Source organism: Salvia splendens, chromosome 2 (assembly GCF_004379255.2).
Source record: "Salvia splendens isolate huo1 chromosome 2, SspV2, whole genome shotgun sequence".
Lineage (NCBI taxonomy): Eukaryota > Viridiplantae > Streptophyta > Magnoliopsida > Lamiales > Lamiaceae > Salvia > Salvia splendens.
In genome coordinates this window covers 43,603,535-43,624,492 of record NC_056033.1, presented here as the reverse complement: position 1 = coordinate 43,624,492, position 20,958 = coordinate 43,603,535, and the positions used below count along the sequence as shown (strand labels likewise).

Sequence of the window (20,958 nt, the reverse complement as noted above, 5' to 3'; positions counted from 1 at the left end):
TCGCGAAGTGTGTGTATTGTGAGATTTTCGCGATTTGGGGGAGGCACGGCTGGTATATCAGCCTGTGAAAACACGCCACTCAGGTTGGCGTTTTTCGCGACTAGGTGAACACGCCACTCAGGTTGGCGTTTTTCGCAAAACAAGTAAACACGCCACTCAGGTTGGAGTTTTTCGCGACTTCAGTAAACACGCTACTCGTGTTTGCGTCTTTGCATAAACACGCCAATCTGTTCGGCGTTTCTACAACAATACACACGCCAATTACAAAGGCGTTTTTTCAGGAATACACGCCAACCAAGTTGACGCTTTTCAACGTAATTGCAATTGGAGAGAATACGCCCAAAATACGGCACAAGTATAAAACGCCACCTACGTTGGCGTCTTTACGTGTAAACACGCCATTAATATTGGCGTTTTTACTTAAAGACACGCCAATTGCATTGGCGTTTTTTCCATATGTGGAATAGATAACAAAATGGGTACATTTACGTTATCTTTAATGTAAACTGCCCCAGAAACCCGATTTTTCCGAGAATGGAGGTGCTGGTAGTGACGACTGAATGGGTCAGAATTGATATTTCTCTTTTTCCCTCCTTTCATCTTTCTCTCTCGCAACAAAGCGAATTTCTCTCTCTTGAGTCCACTTCGGTGATTGGGTGCTGAGGGTTTTACAATCTCACAAGCCCATTTTCGATATTTGAGCCATTCACTTCTCAATCCACTTTATCCCAATGGGGAAATTTATTATTTTCGCCTATCGCAATATGATTCCCATTTTCTAGTAAAGTTACTGCTAATAAATCAATTTGGCCAAAAAGAAAAAATTGTGGGGATGAAGAAAGAGTTTTTTTTATTTCTTATTATACTACATATATTAATCCATTCACTTCATAAATAATTTGCTACAAAATCTGTTAAGTTTATAAAGTTTCCCGTCCTCCGGTTGTTAGTGCGTTGCTCATCGACAACCCGGAGCTCCGATGTGGTGCTCCTTACCCAGATTTATCCGCCCCATCACCGCCGTATCACCACTGCCGAATTCATCACTTACTATTTTATGCCACCACGGAGGTTCGGCGGCGGTGTATCCTGCTATATCCTCACCGGAAAAACTAGAATATAGCACCCAACTCGTCACACGGGAATACGCTGACCTAAATCTCTCCAACAATGATTCCCAGGTTGCTCAACTGGAGTTTAGGGTTCTATATATATGAAAATTAGTGGAAAAATCAAATTTTAAATGAAATGCTAACATATGTTCGATTGGGTTTTTCAGGAGGTTGGTCATGTTAGGGTCCGGCAGCATGTTAATCCTCTCAGTTTTTCCAAAATGGTAAATTATATAGGTGCATTTTTAAAATTTTATACTTTGTGTGTGTGTGAGATCCATATTTGTGTTTTGCATAGGTACCGGTGGAACTCCCAGATTGGAATGCTGTTTATAAAGATGCTAAGCTGCCATTGATGGTGGATATTGGTAGCGGTAAGAGCTTATTTGTTTTTCTTATGCTTAGGGGATGGAAGACATGCAGTTCACTGGTAGTAATTTTAACCATATCTCTATTAATTTACACTTTATCTTGTTTAACATTTTTGTGCTTCTGATCAAGAACATGATTGGATATTAATATGATATAGGATGTACAGATGAAATTATGCGAAATTTGCATTTCTAAACTCTTAATGCTATCTTGTCACTAGGAACCTAATCTCAGAAGTGTTGCTAATTTCAGGTAGTGGGAGATTTCTCCTATGGCTTGCCAAAAGAAACTGCGGATTGAAGAATTATCTAGGATTGGAAATACGTCCTAAAGTATGCTATACATTCCTTTGAGCATAGATCTAATTGCACTTTTTTGCTTCGTGGAACCCAAACAACTTTAGAAATCTATTCCTACCTGACTACTTATTTTTCTGCAGTTGGCCAAACGTGCTGAGCATTGGGTGCATGAACTAGGGCTGAACAATATGTAAGGATAACTTTACTTTATCTTCTTTGGGAAGTCCTTAAAATTTGAATAGTGGTTTACATGTTTGTGGATGCAGCCACTTTATGCATGCCAATGCAACGGTCTCCTTCAAACAATTTATAACTACATATCCAGGTCCCTTGGTTTTAGTTTCTATATTGGTGAGTGTTTTTCATATCCAGGTCCCTTGGTTTTAGTATCTATATTACCCCCGTTTTATGATTGTAGCTAGCTGTATTTTCTTATGTCGGAGAGTTATTTGCTCATGTATGCAGTGTCCAGATCCTCACTTTAAGAAAAAGCATCATAAAAGAAGGGTTGTGCAGAAGCCTCTAGTCGATTCCATTGTAGAAGGCTTAGTTCCTGGAGGACAGGTAAGGGATTTCTCGGTGTTCTTTTCTGACCTGATATAATCTGATTATGTCTTCTTCAATATATGCCATACTTGACACCATTTCCTGTTCTTTTTTTTTCCTCAATACAACCCCAATTGTAAGATAACCGAGTGTATAATCCGTTTCCAACTGGACAGTCTTACACAACCCACTCTTGACTTGTCTTTAAAAGGATAAGACATTTAGAACCTGCGGCATTCCACCGTGTGTACGCTAATTATTAAGTGTCGCCTTCTTTTTTTTCTGTTGAGCAGATATTCATACAATCAGACGTCCAGGAAGTAGCAGTTGATATGAGGAAATATTTTGATGCTGAATTTGACAAGCTTGTGCATATTAACCATGTTGATCCTAATATTCTTTGCGACAATGATGGATGGTTGTTGAGTAATCCAATGGGCATAAGGACAGAGAGAGAGATCCATGCAGAACTCGAAGGAGCTAGTATTTACAGAAGAATGTATCAGAAACAACGGTAACCAGCTGAGTAATCTGTGGGCTAACCAGACCTCAGAACATGAGACCTGCACTCATTTCTTCTTGGAGTTGGAAGAAGTGGTTGGTTTGTCAAGGATTGGAAACACGGCCTGGTGCAACCGTCTCCCCTTGTTGCTTGTGGAAGAGAATAGTTCTGTACTTATATCTGAATCGAGTTTGAGTGAAAGGCTTCTTGACTTAATTTCCTGAATCACGGATGACCTTGTCTTCTGTTATCAAAATTCAGCCAATCTTTTTTCCAAAAGTTTTCTACTATAACCTCGGGTGTTTGAGAATGTTTCTTTGGTGAAATGTATCTTCAGGATCCATCTTAGGTTTAGAGGGATTGGTTCTTTTTATCGATTCACTTTATATTTCCTTTTGCAGTTTCAGAGTTTCCCCGTGTCAGGATTTTGTTGTTCCTCCTCTAACCCTTCACATCAATCTCCATATACGTTCTCATTGTGAAAATACCATTCATTTTCTTTACTAATATTAATATAGTATATTTTAAAAGGATTCCCTTTTAAAAGTTTGATGTTGACTATAAAGCCCTTTCTTTTTTCATTGATGAAGTGATATAAATTGAAGAATTCATAATATTCATATATTTTTAAAATTATGAGTTACCCTTAAATCATTTTTTTATTTGTCCTTAATCACGAACACATACCAGTTCAAACTAATACAAAAATTAGCAAAAATTACTACTAAACTTGAAAGTGCATTAATATACAAGGTGATAGCCACCGGACACTAGTCCAATGATGTATCACTCTCTCCGAGCCTCATTCTATCAGCCGGTGTACCACCATGTAAAAATGTTACAACAAACAAGCATACAACAAGAATACATTAACTTGTACACTTCATACATTCACTAGTGTTTTCGCTCCCATTTTCCTTCACGTCTACCATCGCGTTCTTTTCTGTCAATTATCTGGCGTGATTTGCTGCCCCTGGATCCATGCCTCTGACCAGATCCGAAACTAATGGGTTGCCCCTCCATGTCTGGATCCCCAACACTACCTGTATCACCTGAATCCTTGCTTCCATCAAAAGTTTCTTCATAACTGCTGCCACATTCATCTGTTCTTTCACGCGATTGCAGAATGGTGGGAAGTTGTCCCGAGAATGAACCTCTGCCAGGTAGAGCTGTTGTGGTGGTAGCATCAGCACCACGACTACTTGCTCTTAAGCTACCTTCGCCCCCATCCCTGCTTGCTTCTCTTTCACGGTACCTATCCCGTGTTCTATTGGTTAAAAGCAATAAAAGGTCACTCACGAGAAAAAAGTCCTACAATTATCATGAATCTTACGTGGCTAAAAATACACGATAGAATTTTTATCTTTTCAAGATTACTGTTTATTCATGAGTTACCAGCACTCAGAAGGATCACTTTTTTTCCATTTCCCTTTCACGAGCCTCAAAAATTATGTTTGGGGTTTTTCTACCATATTAACAATCTCTCTGCAGAACCATGGCTACTTTTTAGGGATAACAATATGAGAGACACCATGATACTAATTAATTTCACATTTGCAAAAAAGACGGCAACCTTAAATCGTAGCAAAAATAAGTATTCTAAACAAGACTTATAAATCGTTTCAATAGAATAAAACTCACCTAGTTTGACTGGAAGATGAAAATTCTCGTCTTGAAGGTCGGACTCCAGATTCTATTTGCTCAAGTTCCCGCTGGAGATCCCTCTACAAAAAATTTCATCTCTGTTAGTTAAAGAGCCACATGATTAGATAAATGAAATTTGAGAAACATGGATATCAAGTACAGAGAGGAGCTCAAGTTGAACTCTCCCATTTATCAAGCATATATAACTCAGGAGCAGGGATACAGAGCAAAAGTTTGTCAGGAGCCAAACTCATTGTTGAATAATAAAAGCAAAGAAAATCTCAAAGAGAGAAAGAATAAAAGGGAAAAAAATTAAGTTAGATAACATAGAAAAGCATAATACATTCTAGGTCAGGATTGAAAGGCAGATTAAGCAGAAGGCTCCAACAATCAGAATGTGTGCCTAGCAATGCACGAATGAAGATTTATAAGCAAGCAGTTCTCATGAATTTCATAAAATATACTACCTCCGTCAAAAGGTAGATGTCACACTTGAGAATGACATATGATTTTAGGTAGACGTCACATTTGTTTAGTGGAGTATTAATAAAGAGAGAGTGTGATTGGATGTATTAATAGTTACTTACTTTTGTCCAAAAAAATAACTGACATTTTTTGTGGGACAACAAAAAAAAAGGAAAGTGTGACATCTACCCTAGGAAGGAGAGAGTACAAATTAGCTTATGATATACTCCCTCCGTCCACAAAAAATAGGGCACTTTCATTTTCTGCACTCGTTTTGAATAAATGATAATAAATAGTTAAAGTGAAGAGAAAGTAAAGTACGAGAGAGAGTAATGTAGAGAAGTCTCTTGTCAACATTATTCTCTCTCTTACTTTTCTTTCTCTCCACTTTAACTATTTATTATCATTTTTTTCAAAACGAGTGCAGAAAATGAAAGTTACCTATTTTTCGTGGACGGAGGGAGTATTCTAGTAATCATGGTGCAGTATGATAAGGCATTCTATTAAGTTATCAGTTACTATCATATTTTCTATAGGGATATTTCAACATGACCCAGAGGCAGACTATTCATGATCCAAGGATGATTTGCAGAAAAGTTGGCAACTGGGATGAGGCATGTAAATATGACTCCTGAATCATAAACTTTTTATTCATCAAGTAAATATGAAAGCACGATCATCTCGGCAACCAGTTACTATAGTAATCCTTGCCTGAGCCTGCTTTTCTTTCTCCATTTCAAGATTGTTCCGTAATTCTCTAGTTTTTGCTCGTTCAAGTTCAAGCAACTGCTGTCTCTCGAGCTCCTTTTCTACCTCATCTGCTCTCTCTCTGATAATCCATATTGCAGATTTGTCACTACAAATAATATTCACATACTATATATATATATAGGGGTGTGATCCGTTGCTAACTTTTCTTAAATTGCTAACTTGCTAACTCATCAACGCAATGTATTAAAAATGTCAACACAATGATACTGAAATGTCAATATAAACTTAAGTTGATATTTTAATGCATTATGTTGACATTAATATTTAAATGTCAACACAGTTTATTAAAATGTCAACACAAATATATGTTGACATTTTAATGTGATCGTATTGATATTTTTAATACACTGCATTGATGAGTTAGCAAGTTAGCAATTTAAAAAAAGTTAGCATTTTAACGCACCCCTATATATATATACATTGTTCTGCATTTTTGTATTTAAATTTAATCTATATATATATATATATGATAATAAACCAGAAAAAAGGTGAAACCTATCAAGCTTCTGAATGAGTTCTGCTTCTCGTAAAGTTGCCTCTTCTAAAAATTGTTGACGGGCATGCCTCAAAAGAAGCTTTTGTTGCCTGCGAGCAACTATTTCTTCCCTGAGTTTTGCCTTTTCTCTGGTGAAAGAGTCCAGAAAGGTCAGTAATAAGTACTTCATTATTCAAAATATTGATGTGGTTATACTCCTGGTTTTATTCTATTCTTTTAAAAAAATAAGTAGTACTCCACTTAACATGAAAAAAATATTAACAAAATAAAATATAAAATGTGTTGACAAAAATAAATTATTTATTAATTTCATATAATTCCACAAATTCAAATGGAAATGTATGCATATTAATATATATCTCATTAAACACTAATGTTAGAAGACTAGATATGAACAAGCATTAACAGAACTTACATAGATTTAATTCTTTCTTTAATTTGTTGCAGTCCAAGATCATCCTTTGAATAGGCTGCAAGGAACAGAAATGAGTATAAAAATTAATTAATCTAAAGCTGTACAATAACATCTCACAGAATTAGTTGGTAGTACACTATCAAGTGGAAAAATTACTATTTGCCTCATATATTAATGACAAGATAAATCTCTTTCCGCAGATCTGCTCCTAAATAGCTAGTATATTAGTAGTAATATTACAGTAAGAGAAAACTACATCAGGGGCAGCTAGTATTACAGGACATAAATGGAAATTGGCGCCAATCTTTGAGTTTGAAGGTTGAATCAGGTAGTGGGTGCTCTTTTTGCAGAAATTCCATTTCCAGTTGAGCTTCTTCCAGTTCCTACAAGAATAATAAGAAATTACTACCTGGTGTAATTTACTAAAATAAGCAATGGTTAGGGTTCAAAGGCTGACCATGAACCTCTGTTCAGCATCCTTTGAGAAGAAGTCCAAGTATGATTTGGCAGAGGTTAAATTGCCAATAACCTGGAATTAATGAAAGATAAGTGGACGCCAAACCAAAGTGAAGTATGAATGTAAACAACAAGTCAACTTAAGTTTCATTTGAAAATTTCAATATTCATTATCATATATTTGAAAGCTGCACAAGTTTTTTAATGTGTTTGAAAAAGCTACAAATAGATTATTGAAATTAATTTTAGGGAGAAAATAAGAAATTCTGTAGTATCAAATAAGAGTACTTAGCAAAATGACACATGAAGTTGCAAATAATGTTCAATTTCATGTATTTGCCTTTCAATTGGCAAATTCGTTTTCCAGACAAAGATTAATTTCATATAAAGTAGTGAATCCTTGATGAATACCATAAGAATGGAATCGCGGGTAGTTAAAAAATCAGGAAGTTGCTGCTTTGGAGGAGTTGAAGAAAGCACTTCCCTCAAGACCTACATCCAAGTAGAAAAATGAAGGGAATGGGAAAAAAAGATTAAGTACATTGGTAAGTTCTAACTGATACAGAATTGAGAAAGAAACATAGAATAAAGAATGAAGATTTAGATACTGATAATTCAATTAAAGGCTATTGCATTTGGACCGTATTTTACCATCTCAAATTATAAGCCCTGTTGGATATTATTATCTTATAATGCGTATCAGACTGCAATACCTGTTTAGCCTGTTCCCCGTCACTTTTAAGTCTGCATAGTGCTTCACAAGCCTTTTTCTCTAGGCTGGTGCAATACCTATCTACAATTAATAAGAAAAATGAAGTACTTTTAGATATATGTCTGGCATCTTTAGATTAGCTATTTTTGTTGATAAGAATAAGATGTGTGAGGATTACCAATTTTAGACATTCCAAAAGCTTCAATACTTCTCCAAATACTTTCTGGAATCAGTGAAATATCTTCAGATGGACAATAAAGAAAAACACTGGCTATGAGTGCCAAAGAGAATTGTGTAAGTGGGCCATAACGTGTTGGTTGTGAAAGAGCTGTCAAACACTGAAGAATGTTGTCAGCAGATGCAAGAAACGATTGCAGTTTAGACCTCGCAGAATATGGTATGAAGTTGATAAGAAGTGCTGTTGCATTTGTTCTCAGGAGCAGTGATGTATCAGAAGATGCCATCAAGGCTACGTTGTCCCATGTGGCTGCAACTAAAGAAGATAAAATATGCTCATTAGCAGAAATGGGCGAAACAGGTGTAGCTATAACAGACTCGATTGTTGACGATAGAATTAACTTTCCACCATCAACATCCTGGCCCACAAGTCTGCCCAAGTGCTTTAGTACAATATATCGTTGTTCCGGCTCAGGATGCACAAGCATGGCACGGAAAAGATCAACCAGAGGAACTTCATTCTGACAGACCTTATAGATACCTCTTGCGAACAATAATTGTATCAGCTTGTCAGTTAATATTCTCCAAGAGATGTTTGGAGCACTGTTAGAAAAGTTCTTAACTGCTAAGCATATGTCACTTATCACATTATCCAAACAAAAGTGCTGGGGCACTCCCAGGAGAGAGTCGAGTAACAGAGATGCGACCTCCCAACAATGCTTATCCTGAAGCAGTAAGATCTTTTTAGATAGTCCTTCAAGACTTGTCCTCCAAATATCTTGCACATCATCAAAAAGTTTGCTCGGATGGAGATCCTCTACTTCTGAAGAGGCAGAAACTCTATCAGCAATCAACCATAAGCACCTTGAGTATATCAAACACTCAGCACATGTGGAGGTCAGTTTCTTGGACAGTTTATTATGTAGACTCCAGCACTGTTCCAAGGTCGGACAGAGTTTGGAAATAATGGCCTCTATTTCTATTGGTAATGTCTTTACTTCTTCCAAAGTCAATTGACAAACCTTTTGACTGACATCAGCAACTGGTTTATCTTGATGCTCTCCAGATACATCAGTAGGAGAGGGAGAATAGCATATATCATTGAGAAACCAGGAGGAGAACTCAGGAAAACCATTAACAAAGCTAATGCTAGCATCGGAATCTGGAGAAACTTGAAGTGGAATAATACCCCAGACTTTAGAAGTAGCAATTAGTAGGTCTCTGCAGTTCTCCATGAGAACCTGATATGCACAAATATAATCAAGCAAAGAATTTGTTCCATCAGATGAGGCAAAATCAGCCCATAACAGGGCGGACTGTAAGAGTTCTGTTTTCCTCTGGAAGGACAAATTACCAAAAACGGAAGCTAGAACATATATTGTTAGTGCCTGGCATTTTCCTTTTTCCACAGAAGGGCCTAGATTCTCGTCAGTAGACTTTATAAATTTAAAGAGCTCACTGAAGCATAAAGATTCAAAACTCTGACATGATTCATCTACTAATGTATCTTCCCCGGTTGGCACCTTATTAAGGGAGTATGCTATAATGGGCTTTAACAAATGCAATATCGATTCAAGAAATGATACGTCGCAGTATGTTGTCTGACAAAGGGATACAAACACTTGCACCACTCTCGGTATCTCTGGAACCATTGCTTCCATATGCTCAACTACAATGGTTTCAAGAATGTAAAGGACGACAGCTTTTGCATTCTTGGCAACAAAACCTTTGTAATAGTCAGGCTTATCTTTGGATAAGGCCTGGGTATTCTTACTTTGCACAAAGGGACTTAAGCATATATCAGAAAACCAACACATTAGATCTGGCACCATATAGGTAGAAAGAAATTTCATTTGCAGGCCAACTGCCTCCAAAATAGTTTCACCAAAACCTATAAAGTCTTCCTTCAAATTAGGAAAATATTTGCTGATAACAGGATACAAGACATGAAAAGATTGCCATCTATCTTCACATCCTAAGCCCTTGCTTCCATCCTCACAATTTATATCTGGGTGAATACTCAATTTCTCAATCTGCTTGCCCACATTTTTCTGAGCAGCGATGTTATCAACTACAGAAAGGTCATCCGAGAATATGGATAAAAGATATGTTAACTCTGAAAAATCAGAAACTAGGAAGAGACGGTCATCAAGATACTGCTTGGCATTGCGTGCAACTGCCATCCATCCAAAATACCTAACAATCGGGAAAGGAGAAGAAGAAAAGGCTGGTACTTTCTGCAGCCAGACCAAACTAGGAACAAGATTCGAGAACCGAAAACCATTTCTGACATTAACTGGTAGTACAGATCTTTCATCATTGCCACTTGAACCAATGACCAAGTTTTGAAGGAGAATCCAGCAGCGTTGCACCTCATGCAGCTTTAAATTGTGTAACTGTGGGTCGCCTTCCTTTGATTGGTAACAAAAGGATTTCAAATGCATGTTGAAGGATTCAGCAAACTTTAATATCACATCAACCACAAACTCAGGGGCACAGAATAATCTAGTTGCAGAATGCAACAGAAAAAGAAGGCACCACATTAGAATCTCCTGCCTTGGACGCTGCTCCTGATGTGAGTCTATCTGCAAATGATGTATCAAGAAATCGCACAGTAGTGCTTGATTCTGCCTAACCAAGGTAATCGCATCTGCTGAGAGATTATCATGCTGGAACAAATTAACAGCATCCTCGCCCCCTTCAACAGACAATCCCAAGGTTTCGCCCTCTGATGCCACTTTGCGGTACTTCCTGTCTAAGTCGGCTGCCTCAATCAGGATTTCAAGAACAACTCTGTCCCTTCTCCTTTCAATATCTGCAACAAGCTTCAAATCATTATCCTTTTGTCCAAAAAAATTCTCAATATCTGCTGCTCCGAGATTATCAGAATTTCCATGGTAGATTTTGCTCACACTGGATAAATTGTCCTTGAGATGGACCATAAAGTAGGGATTTATATAACATTCTGCAGCAAGAAGCAAAGCATCTATGGCAACGTCATGACTCTCCTGAGTAAACTTTTTCTGGGAGATCAAGTTCAGAGCTAAACGCCTAAACTCAGAGGCCCTTAGCTCACAACCTCTATAATTTGTGAGTTGTGAATAATCAGCCAGCAAATTACTGAATTCAATACCCTGGTCAGCATCAAGTGCAGCATCATTTCGAAACTGGTTGACTGAATTTTTAAGACTGGCGTTGTTGACCTCTAAACTTACATTCAGATGGTTAGAATCTGAAATATTTTTGTCTGTGGTGGATGGAACATGAATGAGGGACATTCTATTCAGTTCTGGTGGAGCAAAGAGAAGATTGACATCCTCCAACACATCCACTTTCCCGGTAATGTCAGTAATATCAACCTTTGTATCAGTAGTCTCTTGGCTATTTGACCGAGAAGAGATTACCCCATGATGAGAAGAAAGAGGTAGAGAAGCTAATGACTGTGGCTCCACCTTCCCAGGAGAAGGGAACTTGCGATTGTCAATATCAGGAGGTAACTGCATCTGAGGATCCAAAACTGATAGAAGTACACTGCACACAGAGCACTTCAAGGTGTTATCAATGTTTAATTGCAGAAAGAGATCAGAAGCAGAAAGGCAGAGCATGAGGAATACCATAGAACATCCAAGTTTCACAAAACAAAGGCTTAGCATACTTATGAGTTAATAAACTACAGCAATATTAGTAAAAGATGCTATAATCCTTACGTGAATTACGAGCAACATTAATGAGCTTATTTCAGTGAACATCACAAGCAAGGAAAACTTATAGTCCCTTGAGTCCTTGACATTATTAATTTACAAAAAAACTGTATTCCTGCTATATATTTCTCTTATTCAAACCAACTTCCTGCTGAACATATGGCATGTTCAAATAAAGGGTGCCTGTCAAATTAGTATGCAGGGGCCATACTGAAACCAGGGAGAAGACAACCCCCCATGAGTTCCTTCTATAACTGGAAACAGTTTGGAATATTTATGATTACTTGAGATGTGTCAACACGAAACGGTCAACTAGATCAAAAAATGGTCGCAACCTCTAAAAAGAAAGCAGATAGAAGAGATCTCTAAGCAAAAACTCATAATCATTAAATAATAAAGGTGCCAATTTTCACAAAAATGAAAGCCCTGCGTACCAAATATATATTAATGCTATTACCTAGGAGCAACAGATACACGTCTCCATTCAGCCTCAAGAGACGGAAGCACAGCAGACTTCCTTACCGCTGTGCGAATGACATTTATTGCAGTAGCACAATTCTTTTCTTGACTTTCACTAAAAATGGAAGATACATTTCCAAAGGCTATCATGCCCTTCAAGGGGGTTAAGGAAGGATCCAGATAAGGTTCTAGCATCTCCACCAAGAAAAGTAACTGGTACTTAGCCTCCTGAAACATGTCATTATTAACATAACCAGTGAAAGAATCATTTAGTGAGAATTTTTTTCTTTGGGAACAGAATTGGAGACGGACAAACTTAAAGCAATTTCAATACTTTGTACATTAACATGTTGCTAAAAGCACTACCTTATATTTTTCCATAATATCATCCATGTTTCCAGACAGCATCAGGACAATATACTTGAGGGCAGCACGTCCACGGGAGAATGAAACATGAGTGCCCTGTAAATGATAACAGGCGCCTTAGTTAGCCTAAAGCATAGCAGGTCCACATCTAGAGAGATGATTGTATTAAATGGACCATCCAAATGGGAACAGATAAGTTACATCAGTTCACCGTTTGAACTGCTCTAATGGCCAAACCTAGTACTCATCTCTAGCCATATGGAACAGGTCAAGTAAAAGGTACCCTGATGACACCAATAAAACAGCTTACTATAGATATATGCTACTCCCTTCATCCCACTCTAAGTGGAGCATTTCTATTCCGGCACGGGATTTTATGTAGTGTTGTATTGTGAGTTAAGTGGGGAGAATAAAGTTAGAGAGAGGGAAAAAGTAGAGAGAGGGGTGTTTCTATTTTTAGAAATGTGTCATTTAGAGTGGGACATCCCAAAAAGGAAAATGATTCACTTAGAGTGGGAGGGAGGGAGTACTTTGTAACAAGACACCAGAAAACAGATGATAGATTTATATATTCCAGTTCACGTTTCTTTCCCAGTCCCAGGTCAGAATAAGCAATCAGAAATAGAAAAGGAGAAACAAAAATCTGTTTTTAGCTTGAACCCTCTCTGATAGCTCCAATTTCCAATAAAACAAAGATATTAAGTATAAAAGAATTGAAAGGAAAAAATTCAATACCATCTGCAACAATAATAGCATGATAGATCATGTTCTTTTATACTATTTCCTCAGACAAAGAGGACTGTTCCACTGAAAAGACAAGAAAATAAACTATGGTCATCCAAGAAGAATGGAATACCTGGATCACACCCAGAAGGTCCTCCAAGAGCTCAATGGTCAAGTCCACCTTCAATCAAGAACATTACAACAAATTAAAAAATGGTAACCCAGACAAAATCCATATGGTCCATTCTATTATGACAATACGCATAACCTTTGCAATCACTTGAGCAGTCCATGGTGCCAACACACCACAGCACAGATCAATAAGAACACACGCTGCTTTAGCCTGCAATTGGAGATGAAAGTTGGTTTAACATTATGAACTAAACGCAGAAGCAAATGGAGTTGCTATGGGATAATGACTTTTTACTCCTACAATCCTCTCTGCTACATAAAGTCAACATATAATGTTAATTATGTTGTGCTACATCGATGTGTTTAGTTGACCAATCTATCACACATATGAAACTAATTGGCATAAAGACGTAGTAAACGTGATCTTATCATCAGACTCGAGAAAGAAGAATAATAATATGCATATGATTGCTGTTAAATTGTTAAGTTTCAAAAGTTAACCAACTCCTGAACAGGCAGCAAGTACAACTTCTATGCTTGGTCCACCTGCAAATATATCAAACACAACCTAGCCTAAATGATGAAAGTCTTAACGAGTGCACAAGCTATAAAATGAGAATTTTATACAACTGGGTGGGGAAGAAGGTGGTCACAGCAAAGAATACGCTTAGTAACTGTTCCTTTTTAACAGAAATTATCATCAATTTTATTCAAATAATAAGAAGTAGCATAACCAACATGTGATGGAGAGAAAGATGCTAAATAGCCAGCACAAGCCCGAAGTAAAGGACAGTAGATCGCTGAAGATGAAGTTGCCACAATCTGCCATTACAATTATATAGATTAAAAACTGAGTGCACTCTGAAAAATGATTCCGCAGAACATTGCACATAGAATGCGTGATACCTGAGAAAGTGCATTTTGTACAAATGGTTGTTTCCAAAGAGAGAACTTGTCATCAATCTGATAAGGACTGCTTGAATTAGGTCGAAGTGCTGTAGCAAATCAGAAGAGACAGAAGTATTGAGAAATGCCATTGAGAATTAAAACATCCTTCCAAATAACAGATTTATTTAAGTTTTTAAGCAATTACAGTTTAATATTGTATACATTCGATAATAATATCCATTTAAGACTTGAAGTGTACTTCTGAAACCTGAGTTGGAGTAAGTCTAAAACATAGCATCAAAATGTACTTCATAAGTCCAAAACATAGCATCAACATGTATCTCCAAAATCCAAACGTGAATAAGTTCATCTTTATTTGCAAATGGTTGAATTGTACCAATTTAGATGAGAATAGACTTGAGAAAGAGACCTTAATTTCAGTCTTCTTTCAGTTATTTATGTGGGTTTGTATAAAAATTAAATGAAACTCTGATAAGCATATAAGCTAGGGAGCCCTAACTTAACCCAAAGCCATGGTGAAAGGTGAAGGATTGACTCCCACTTATACGTCATTCCACACTTTCATGTGGAACCGATGTGGGAACTGGTAGTATTATATTTGAATTTGACACAAAATCAAAACCAAGAACTGGCTATCTTATTTCAACTAAATCAAACTTACTCATATTAATATTCTGATACAAACAGCCAAGTCATACTTTACAAATCAAGTTTTAATTAAATAAGGCTGCTTTTCCAAAACAACCTCAGTGATTTATATAGCCATAGTGCCATACACATCTACAAAAACATCAATCAGCCAAAGGCCTGGAATTTCTGTGTAAATCATGTTACCATTCTTTAAAACCCAAATCATAAAGCATTCAGAAGTCTACAATGTAAGTAGATCTACTTACATGTTACAGGAGGAAATAATATGGTTAAATAAGGACCTGTAAATGGATGCAGTAGTAGCTAAAAGAACTAACTAAGTATCAGTGCAAAGAGATCAGGATGATTGAGAAAGTAGTCCTGGCAAAATTCTTGAAATGGTAGTACTATTTAAGAGCTAGATTCCGGAAATGGGATAGTACCATATCGAGAATTTTTCTGTCATAGCCTTCACCCTGACGAAATCTAAACCCAGAATATTACAGGAGAACAATATTTAAGTTTTGATGTCAGAACTTTACATTCTTCAAAAAGGGCTGCATTAATTCGAGGCTCATTAATTCTAGATAGAAAAGTGGTAGTAGCAGTAGGACCTGGAAGCAAGGCTTGAATTAGTGGTAATGCCAGCCAAAGATGTGAAGTATTTTCAGCAAGCTTACTACAATGTGATAGCTGAAACAAGAACAAACCATTTGCTAATTACATTTTGATAGAAATTCACTACTTCAGATTCAATGCAAAACAGAACAGATCAGGCTTCATGTAGCAAACCTGGGAAGTGGAAGCATAAAGAACATGCACTAGTCCTTCTTCAACAGCTGCAGAATCTAACATGTTTAGGTATGTGAGGTCCCAAGAATCAAATGGAATTTGAAATTCCTCCCCCAACAAATTCGAGTAATCAGGTAATGAAATAGGATCACGATGATCAGATTTAGGAGTCTCATCATGTACAGAAGATGTAATCTCTGAAGCTAGACCAGAAGCAGATACTTCGTGCATCAGCATAGGCTCCATAAACTTCAAAAGGATTCTCGACACCTGTTAACATCATGGGCCTCAGAAGCAAACCTATACAAAAACCAGGATATACATAAGGAAATAACACGCATTTCTCACCGTCCTGCATACATTCCCCAGGTTGAAATCTTTATGAGCCTTTCTGAGTAGTAAAAGGACTGCATCAGGACGGAAAACCAAGTGTGTAGATATAGGTAGGGAAGCAGACAATGTAGTCCTTGATCTCCTTGGCTGAGCATGGAAGAACAGAAAAATTGCAATTAGCCATCAATCACTTGAAAAATAAACATTGAATCAAATGTAATAAGGTACCAATATGGAACATTTCAAGTACAAACTAGTAGGAGCATTTATACTACGAAATTTCAGAAGAACATTTTGTCATCCTTTTTTTCCACTAAGTCATGATTTGATTTCAGGAAACCCTTAATGCTTTAATAATTAATAGTATACACAAGCCATAATTCTTATTTTCTTTTTTTCTTTTCTTTTTTTTTGGAGGGGGGTGTTGGGGGATTATACTGTGGTAGTGTGGTCATCACAAAAGTCTCAATGCTTCCAAAATCCAATCAATGACAAACACGCCAACACTCTCGTTACAGTTTTTAATATCTACATTGTTGAAAATAAAATTAAAAAGCTAACAGAGTCAGAGCAGAGGCTTAAGAATATCACTGTCATTGTCTGCTTAAAACTAACCGTTTTGCAAAGTAAAAGCAGTAAAATTATCTGAATTGTTTTACCCCTTGTAATATATAAAATGGATTATGCAAAGAATTTCAGCATCAATCTGTCTATGGGAGAGCAATTTCACGATCTCACCAGACACACATAAAGAACTTAAACAGAACTGAATCACAAAGAGAAATGGATTGCTGATCAGGAAAAGATCATAGAACTTGTAGCTCAACTACAACTATGAACAAGATGTTCATCTTTTTACATTATTGTGATGTATCCGAAGTAATTGAACTGAAAAGAACCTCCATTTCATGCGAAGCAATTTTCAAAATGAGTAGCAGACACAGAAAGAAAAAACAAGGAAACACAATTACCAATAAAAACATTAGTAACAGAAACCACACATACTCTCAAAGAGCTGACAGCATCAAAAACATATAATATAGGATTACTATTGCAGTACCTCAAAGTTTGAGGAAACTGTCAAGGCAGTAGACGAAGACGACATATTGGTCTTAGAAGCTTCATGGTCAGGAAAATTAGGAGCCAGCCTTGCATTCTCTCTGTCATGTTACGACAAACACTCTTTAGGTTTGATGTTTAATGCTGAACAGCTTATAAACTTTTCTGGTAATAATTTGATGTAAAGAGTGGTATCATTTGAGGTTCGAGGCACTTAATGCTGGCAGGTCATTAAGTAAATTGATTCAGCATGGTATTTTAAGGCCAAGAAAACATGAAAACAAATACCCTTAAGAAAGACTGAACAAAAAGATCCAAACATAGTTCGTAGAAGAGACGGGACTACATAGAAATCCTGAGGGAGTGGGACAACCTCTTAGAAATCGAAATCATATACTTTAACATAGAAAGGATAGATCAGTCGGCAATTACACTTTTTTTTAGCAGCCTCAAGTCTACCTTTCAATATGCTATGCCACAGGATGGAAACTCAGATGAGTGACTAATTGGTACTTTGAATTCACAACAAATGTTATAATGACCATGAGGGATTTCTTTTCCAGTAAATTAGCAAGAAGCCTTGCAAACCATACCTTTTGGCACAACATAGGATAAGATGACTTCTTTTCATATAGCCAATCTCATATTCCTCCTATTAATGATATCTCGCTCTGTGCTCCTCTCTTAGCTTCACTCAACACAAACAGAAAGATTCTAACCCAACCAGTTCACAACATGGGCTTCCCTAAGTAACGACTTAAGTAGATGTGGATGCATAGGTATTTCCCTATTCACAATTAATGGCTATACATTGTAAGTAGCTTTACAGGGCATGTACACTGTTAAGCACCAACTCAAACTTGCAGGTGACAAATTTAAGAAATTAAAACCACTGAAACCTATAGCAATAATTGAAATTTCGTGCTCAATGCAAATCAAGTATGTTCTCAACCTAGGACCCTATCCTGCTCCTTTAGCAACCCACCCACCATAGACCATGATCCTAGTGTCAGAAAAGTCATTATGCTTCTTGAACAAGGCATTCTACTCATTCAGCAGCGCATTGCAAATTGAAGATCAGATTAAAATGCAAGGGATAATGACCAGATGAAACAGTAAAGGACGTGAACTACCAAATACCAATTGTCAACCTACTTCTCAAGCAGTACGCACTTGTGGCAGAATTGATACACAGAGAACCCTCATGATATATAAGTGATGTTGGTTAAAACTTGAGAAAAGTACCAGCATGTTAAGGGAAGCTCTGTATGGAACTTCGCACGTATATGCTAGGTTCATGTACCTTTCGCTTGCAATCCGAAGGATAGGATAAAATGGACCGGCAAGCATAGCCAGAAAACGCATAGTAGGTTGTGCAGCTTCTGCAAAGCTATTAAGATCAGCCTGCAAATATTAATCCATATGTGCAATAAAACTTCAGTTACATGTAGGCTACAACACATACTTTTCACTAGATAAACTGGTCCGAATCTATACCTCAAGGTGAGGAAGAAACCTTGCCAACCGGCTTGTAACGTCTTGAAGCAACTACAAACGAACAGTTAGAAAAGAGAACAATAACAGAATTATGAATAATGCATTAGCCATGTAAGTCAATGTTAGCTAATTCACCTGGAGATGCATATCCACAGCATCTTGTTTGTGTGATATAATGTATGGTAACAAGTAGTTAGCAACAGGTTGGAACTCTGGCTCTAAACCAGGAACCGAAATCCCAATTAGCTGCAATTGAAAGGGCAGTCGGTTTGTTATAAGATAAACACAAAAATTTGGCAGCATAGGTTTCAAATGTGCGGTCATAATTAACATTGATCTTTACTGTACTGGAAAAAAGTGCATTGACAAATATAGCAGATAATGTGAAAAAAAATCGAATTGCACACAGAACAGAAAATTAACTGAACATATCTGTGTTAAATGCTTAGACAGTCACATGTTACGGCTCAATCATGATCACCTAGAAGCAAGAACAAGGAGTACAAATTCAATGATTACCTGAACAAAAAACAAAGCAATTGGGTTTCCACGCATACAAGATATCCGCACAAAACGGCAAGGTGTGTAATTCATTGGGTACATCATGTCACGCCGAGGAGCTTCACAGCGGGGACGAACCTTAACAAAGGTCTCTGGCTGTCGAGTGAACATGTAAATTGGGTGAAAAAATTATCCACGTCAAAGTCACTAAGAAAATATATCATTCTAAGAATCACATGAGAAAAGTGAACTGTGAGTCCAAGGGCATAAGATATGAGGATTGACAAAACTTCAGATGCCAGGCAAAAGAATCGAAGATGACAAGTAAAAAACAAAGGATAAAAGAGCCAATGTGTAAAACAGTATCTAATATGTTCAAACAATCAAAACAGGTAATTAGTCAGTCATTGTCATTCCGCCAATGGGCCACTACCATGCAAAGTTCATGGCAACTAAACAAGAAATAACTTGTGCTCTGATTAAAGCTGAAGCGAAGATGAGATGTCTGTAACAGGAAATTCAATCCTAAAAAGCCCATGAAATTGCTTTTTCCCAATAGTAAGTGAGACCAAATAAAATATAGCACAAAATATAATCTTCCATTTATATTGAAAGAGAATTAAATAACTCGTCCTAGATATGGTTCCAAATACAAAATCACAGACAAAAGAAAGAAAAATTACAAAAATATTCATCAACATGTCTAGTCTTCTCTTTACTTGTGGTGGGGTGGGAGGAGGGGGTAAGGATATAATGCGATCCATGAAACCGATTTCCTTTGGCATAATAATAATAATAATAATTTAAATGAAGTAAAGTCCTCATCATTCTTCGTGCCTAATAAGTTTTAACAAAAGAGAAAAGATGTGACAAGGAAAAGATGTGACAAGGAAAAGATTTTGTACACGATCAAATTAGAAGATTATATACAGATACTTGGTATACATAAATTCTCAAAACTCATGTTAAACAAACCTTATAACGTAATCCAGCTGAAATTTCCCATTCCAGAACTGACTTGTTATATATCCGTATGTGCGAGAGCAGACAGGGTTCCTATGAAGGAAAAACACGAAAGCATTAGACAACAATTGCAGGTGTAACATATTAGCATTAAAATTTCCAGGTTATTAGCTGAATTAAGCAGTGAGTGAAGTAAATAACCAATTAAAATTCAAAATTCTAACACCCTTTTCGCAAATACTACAAGATATAAAATATGTGGCAGCATCCCAAATTAAGCACAGCCTCAAGATTCTCTCACACCAACCACTTGAATCAATAAACTAAGCACAATTAACTGAATTCAAAACAAGAATACAACACTAGAATTCAAAGGGGGGAAAGAAGAAAAGGTTCGCATGAGCAAAACATACGTCGAGCTCAAGCAAGATCCACTCTTTGGTGTTAGTGGCAGTCGACCAATGGTTGCGGAGGTCCGTATCGAGCAGGTGAGCAGCCTTCTGTGCAGATGATTCTCTAGACATCGCCTTCACTTTGTAAACCAATGGCTTCACCCTTGGCTCCAACTCTTCCTCCATCTCCGTCTCTCTCTCTCTCTCTAGATGTAAGAGTAAATATATTTATGTGAGAGAAAGTCGGTATATGATTCGGCGCTGCGGATTCTTGGGGTTTTTACACTGGGAGAGAAACTTGTCGTAGTCACCCCCTTGAAATTCAATTTTCAGAATTTGAGAAATCAAGATTGTTAGAGCATCAACGGTGGCAATAGCCCACTCATAGTCAGTCACAAATTCCTCCTGTCATATCATCAGCATTAAAAACTCCTCCTGCCACATTATCAGGATAAGCAACTGGACAAGCAATAGTCTAGTTATAGACTAGCCATAATAAACAAAATTATAAAAATAACAATCACACAAAATACG

General features: G+C 37.1%; 2 protein-coding genes across 4 annotated transcripts; one reads left to right on the top strand and one right to left on the bottom strand.

The window, feature by feature from the left end:
• Positions 1-655: 655 nt before the first annotated feature.
• LOC121767828 (tRNA (guanine-N(7)-)-methyltransferase-like) lies at positions 656-3,231 on the top strand. The gene is made up of 8 exons (XM_042164154.1): positions 656-1,181; positions 1,280-1,336; positions 1,411-1,486; positions 1,737-1,816; positions 1,924-1,973; positions 2,050-2,134; positions 2,249-2,347; positions 2,623-3,231. Exons 1-8 carry the CDS (start codon positions 981-983, stop codon positions 2,845-2,847), a joined length of 873 nt encoding a protein of 290 aa, XP_042020088.1. The 5' UTR covers positions 656-980; the 3' UTR covers positions 2,848-3,231.
• Positions 3,232-3,528: 297 nt separating this feature from the next.
• Positions 3,529-20,750, bottom strand: LOC121793071. Of its 3 annotated transcripts, none has more exons than XM_042191278.1 (26): positions 20,446-20,750; positions 20,045-20,125; positions 19,088-19,225; positions 18,704-18,814; positions 18,569-18,619; positions 18,375-18,475; positions 17,073-17,172; positions 16,028-16,159; positions 15,680-15,949; positions 15,502-15,580; positions 14,255-14,343; positions 14,087-14,170; positions 13,485-13,559; positions 13,350-13,397; positions 12,494-12,589; positions 12,126-12,355; positions 7,969-11,498; positions 7,792-7,871; positions 7,490-7,570; positions 7,080-7,151; positions 6,900-7,005; positions 6,623-6,677; positions 6,207-6,335; positions 5,652-5,769; positions 4,473-4,555; positions 3,529-4,098 (listed from the first exon to the last, which is right to left on the bottom strand). In XM_042191278.1, exons 1-26 carry the CDS (start codon positions 20,608-20,610, stop codon positions 3,726-3,728), a joined length of 6,477 nt encoding a protein of 2,158 aa, XP_042047212.1. In that variant the 5' UTR covers positions 20,611-20,750; the 3' UTR covers positions 3,529-3,725. The 3 variants fall into 3 exon arrangements, with proteins under 3 accessions (XP_042047212.1, XP_042047213.1, XP_042047215.1); XM_042191279.1 differs by having other exon boundaries at positions 3,529-4,086; XM_042191281.1 differs by lacking the exons at positions 18,375-18,475; positions 18,569-18,619; positions 18,704-18,814; ... (1 more) ...; positions 20,045-20,125; positions 20,446-20,750 and adding an exon at positions 18,317-18,338.
• Positions 20,751-20,958: the final 208 nt, after the last annotated feature.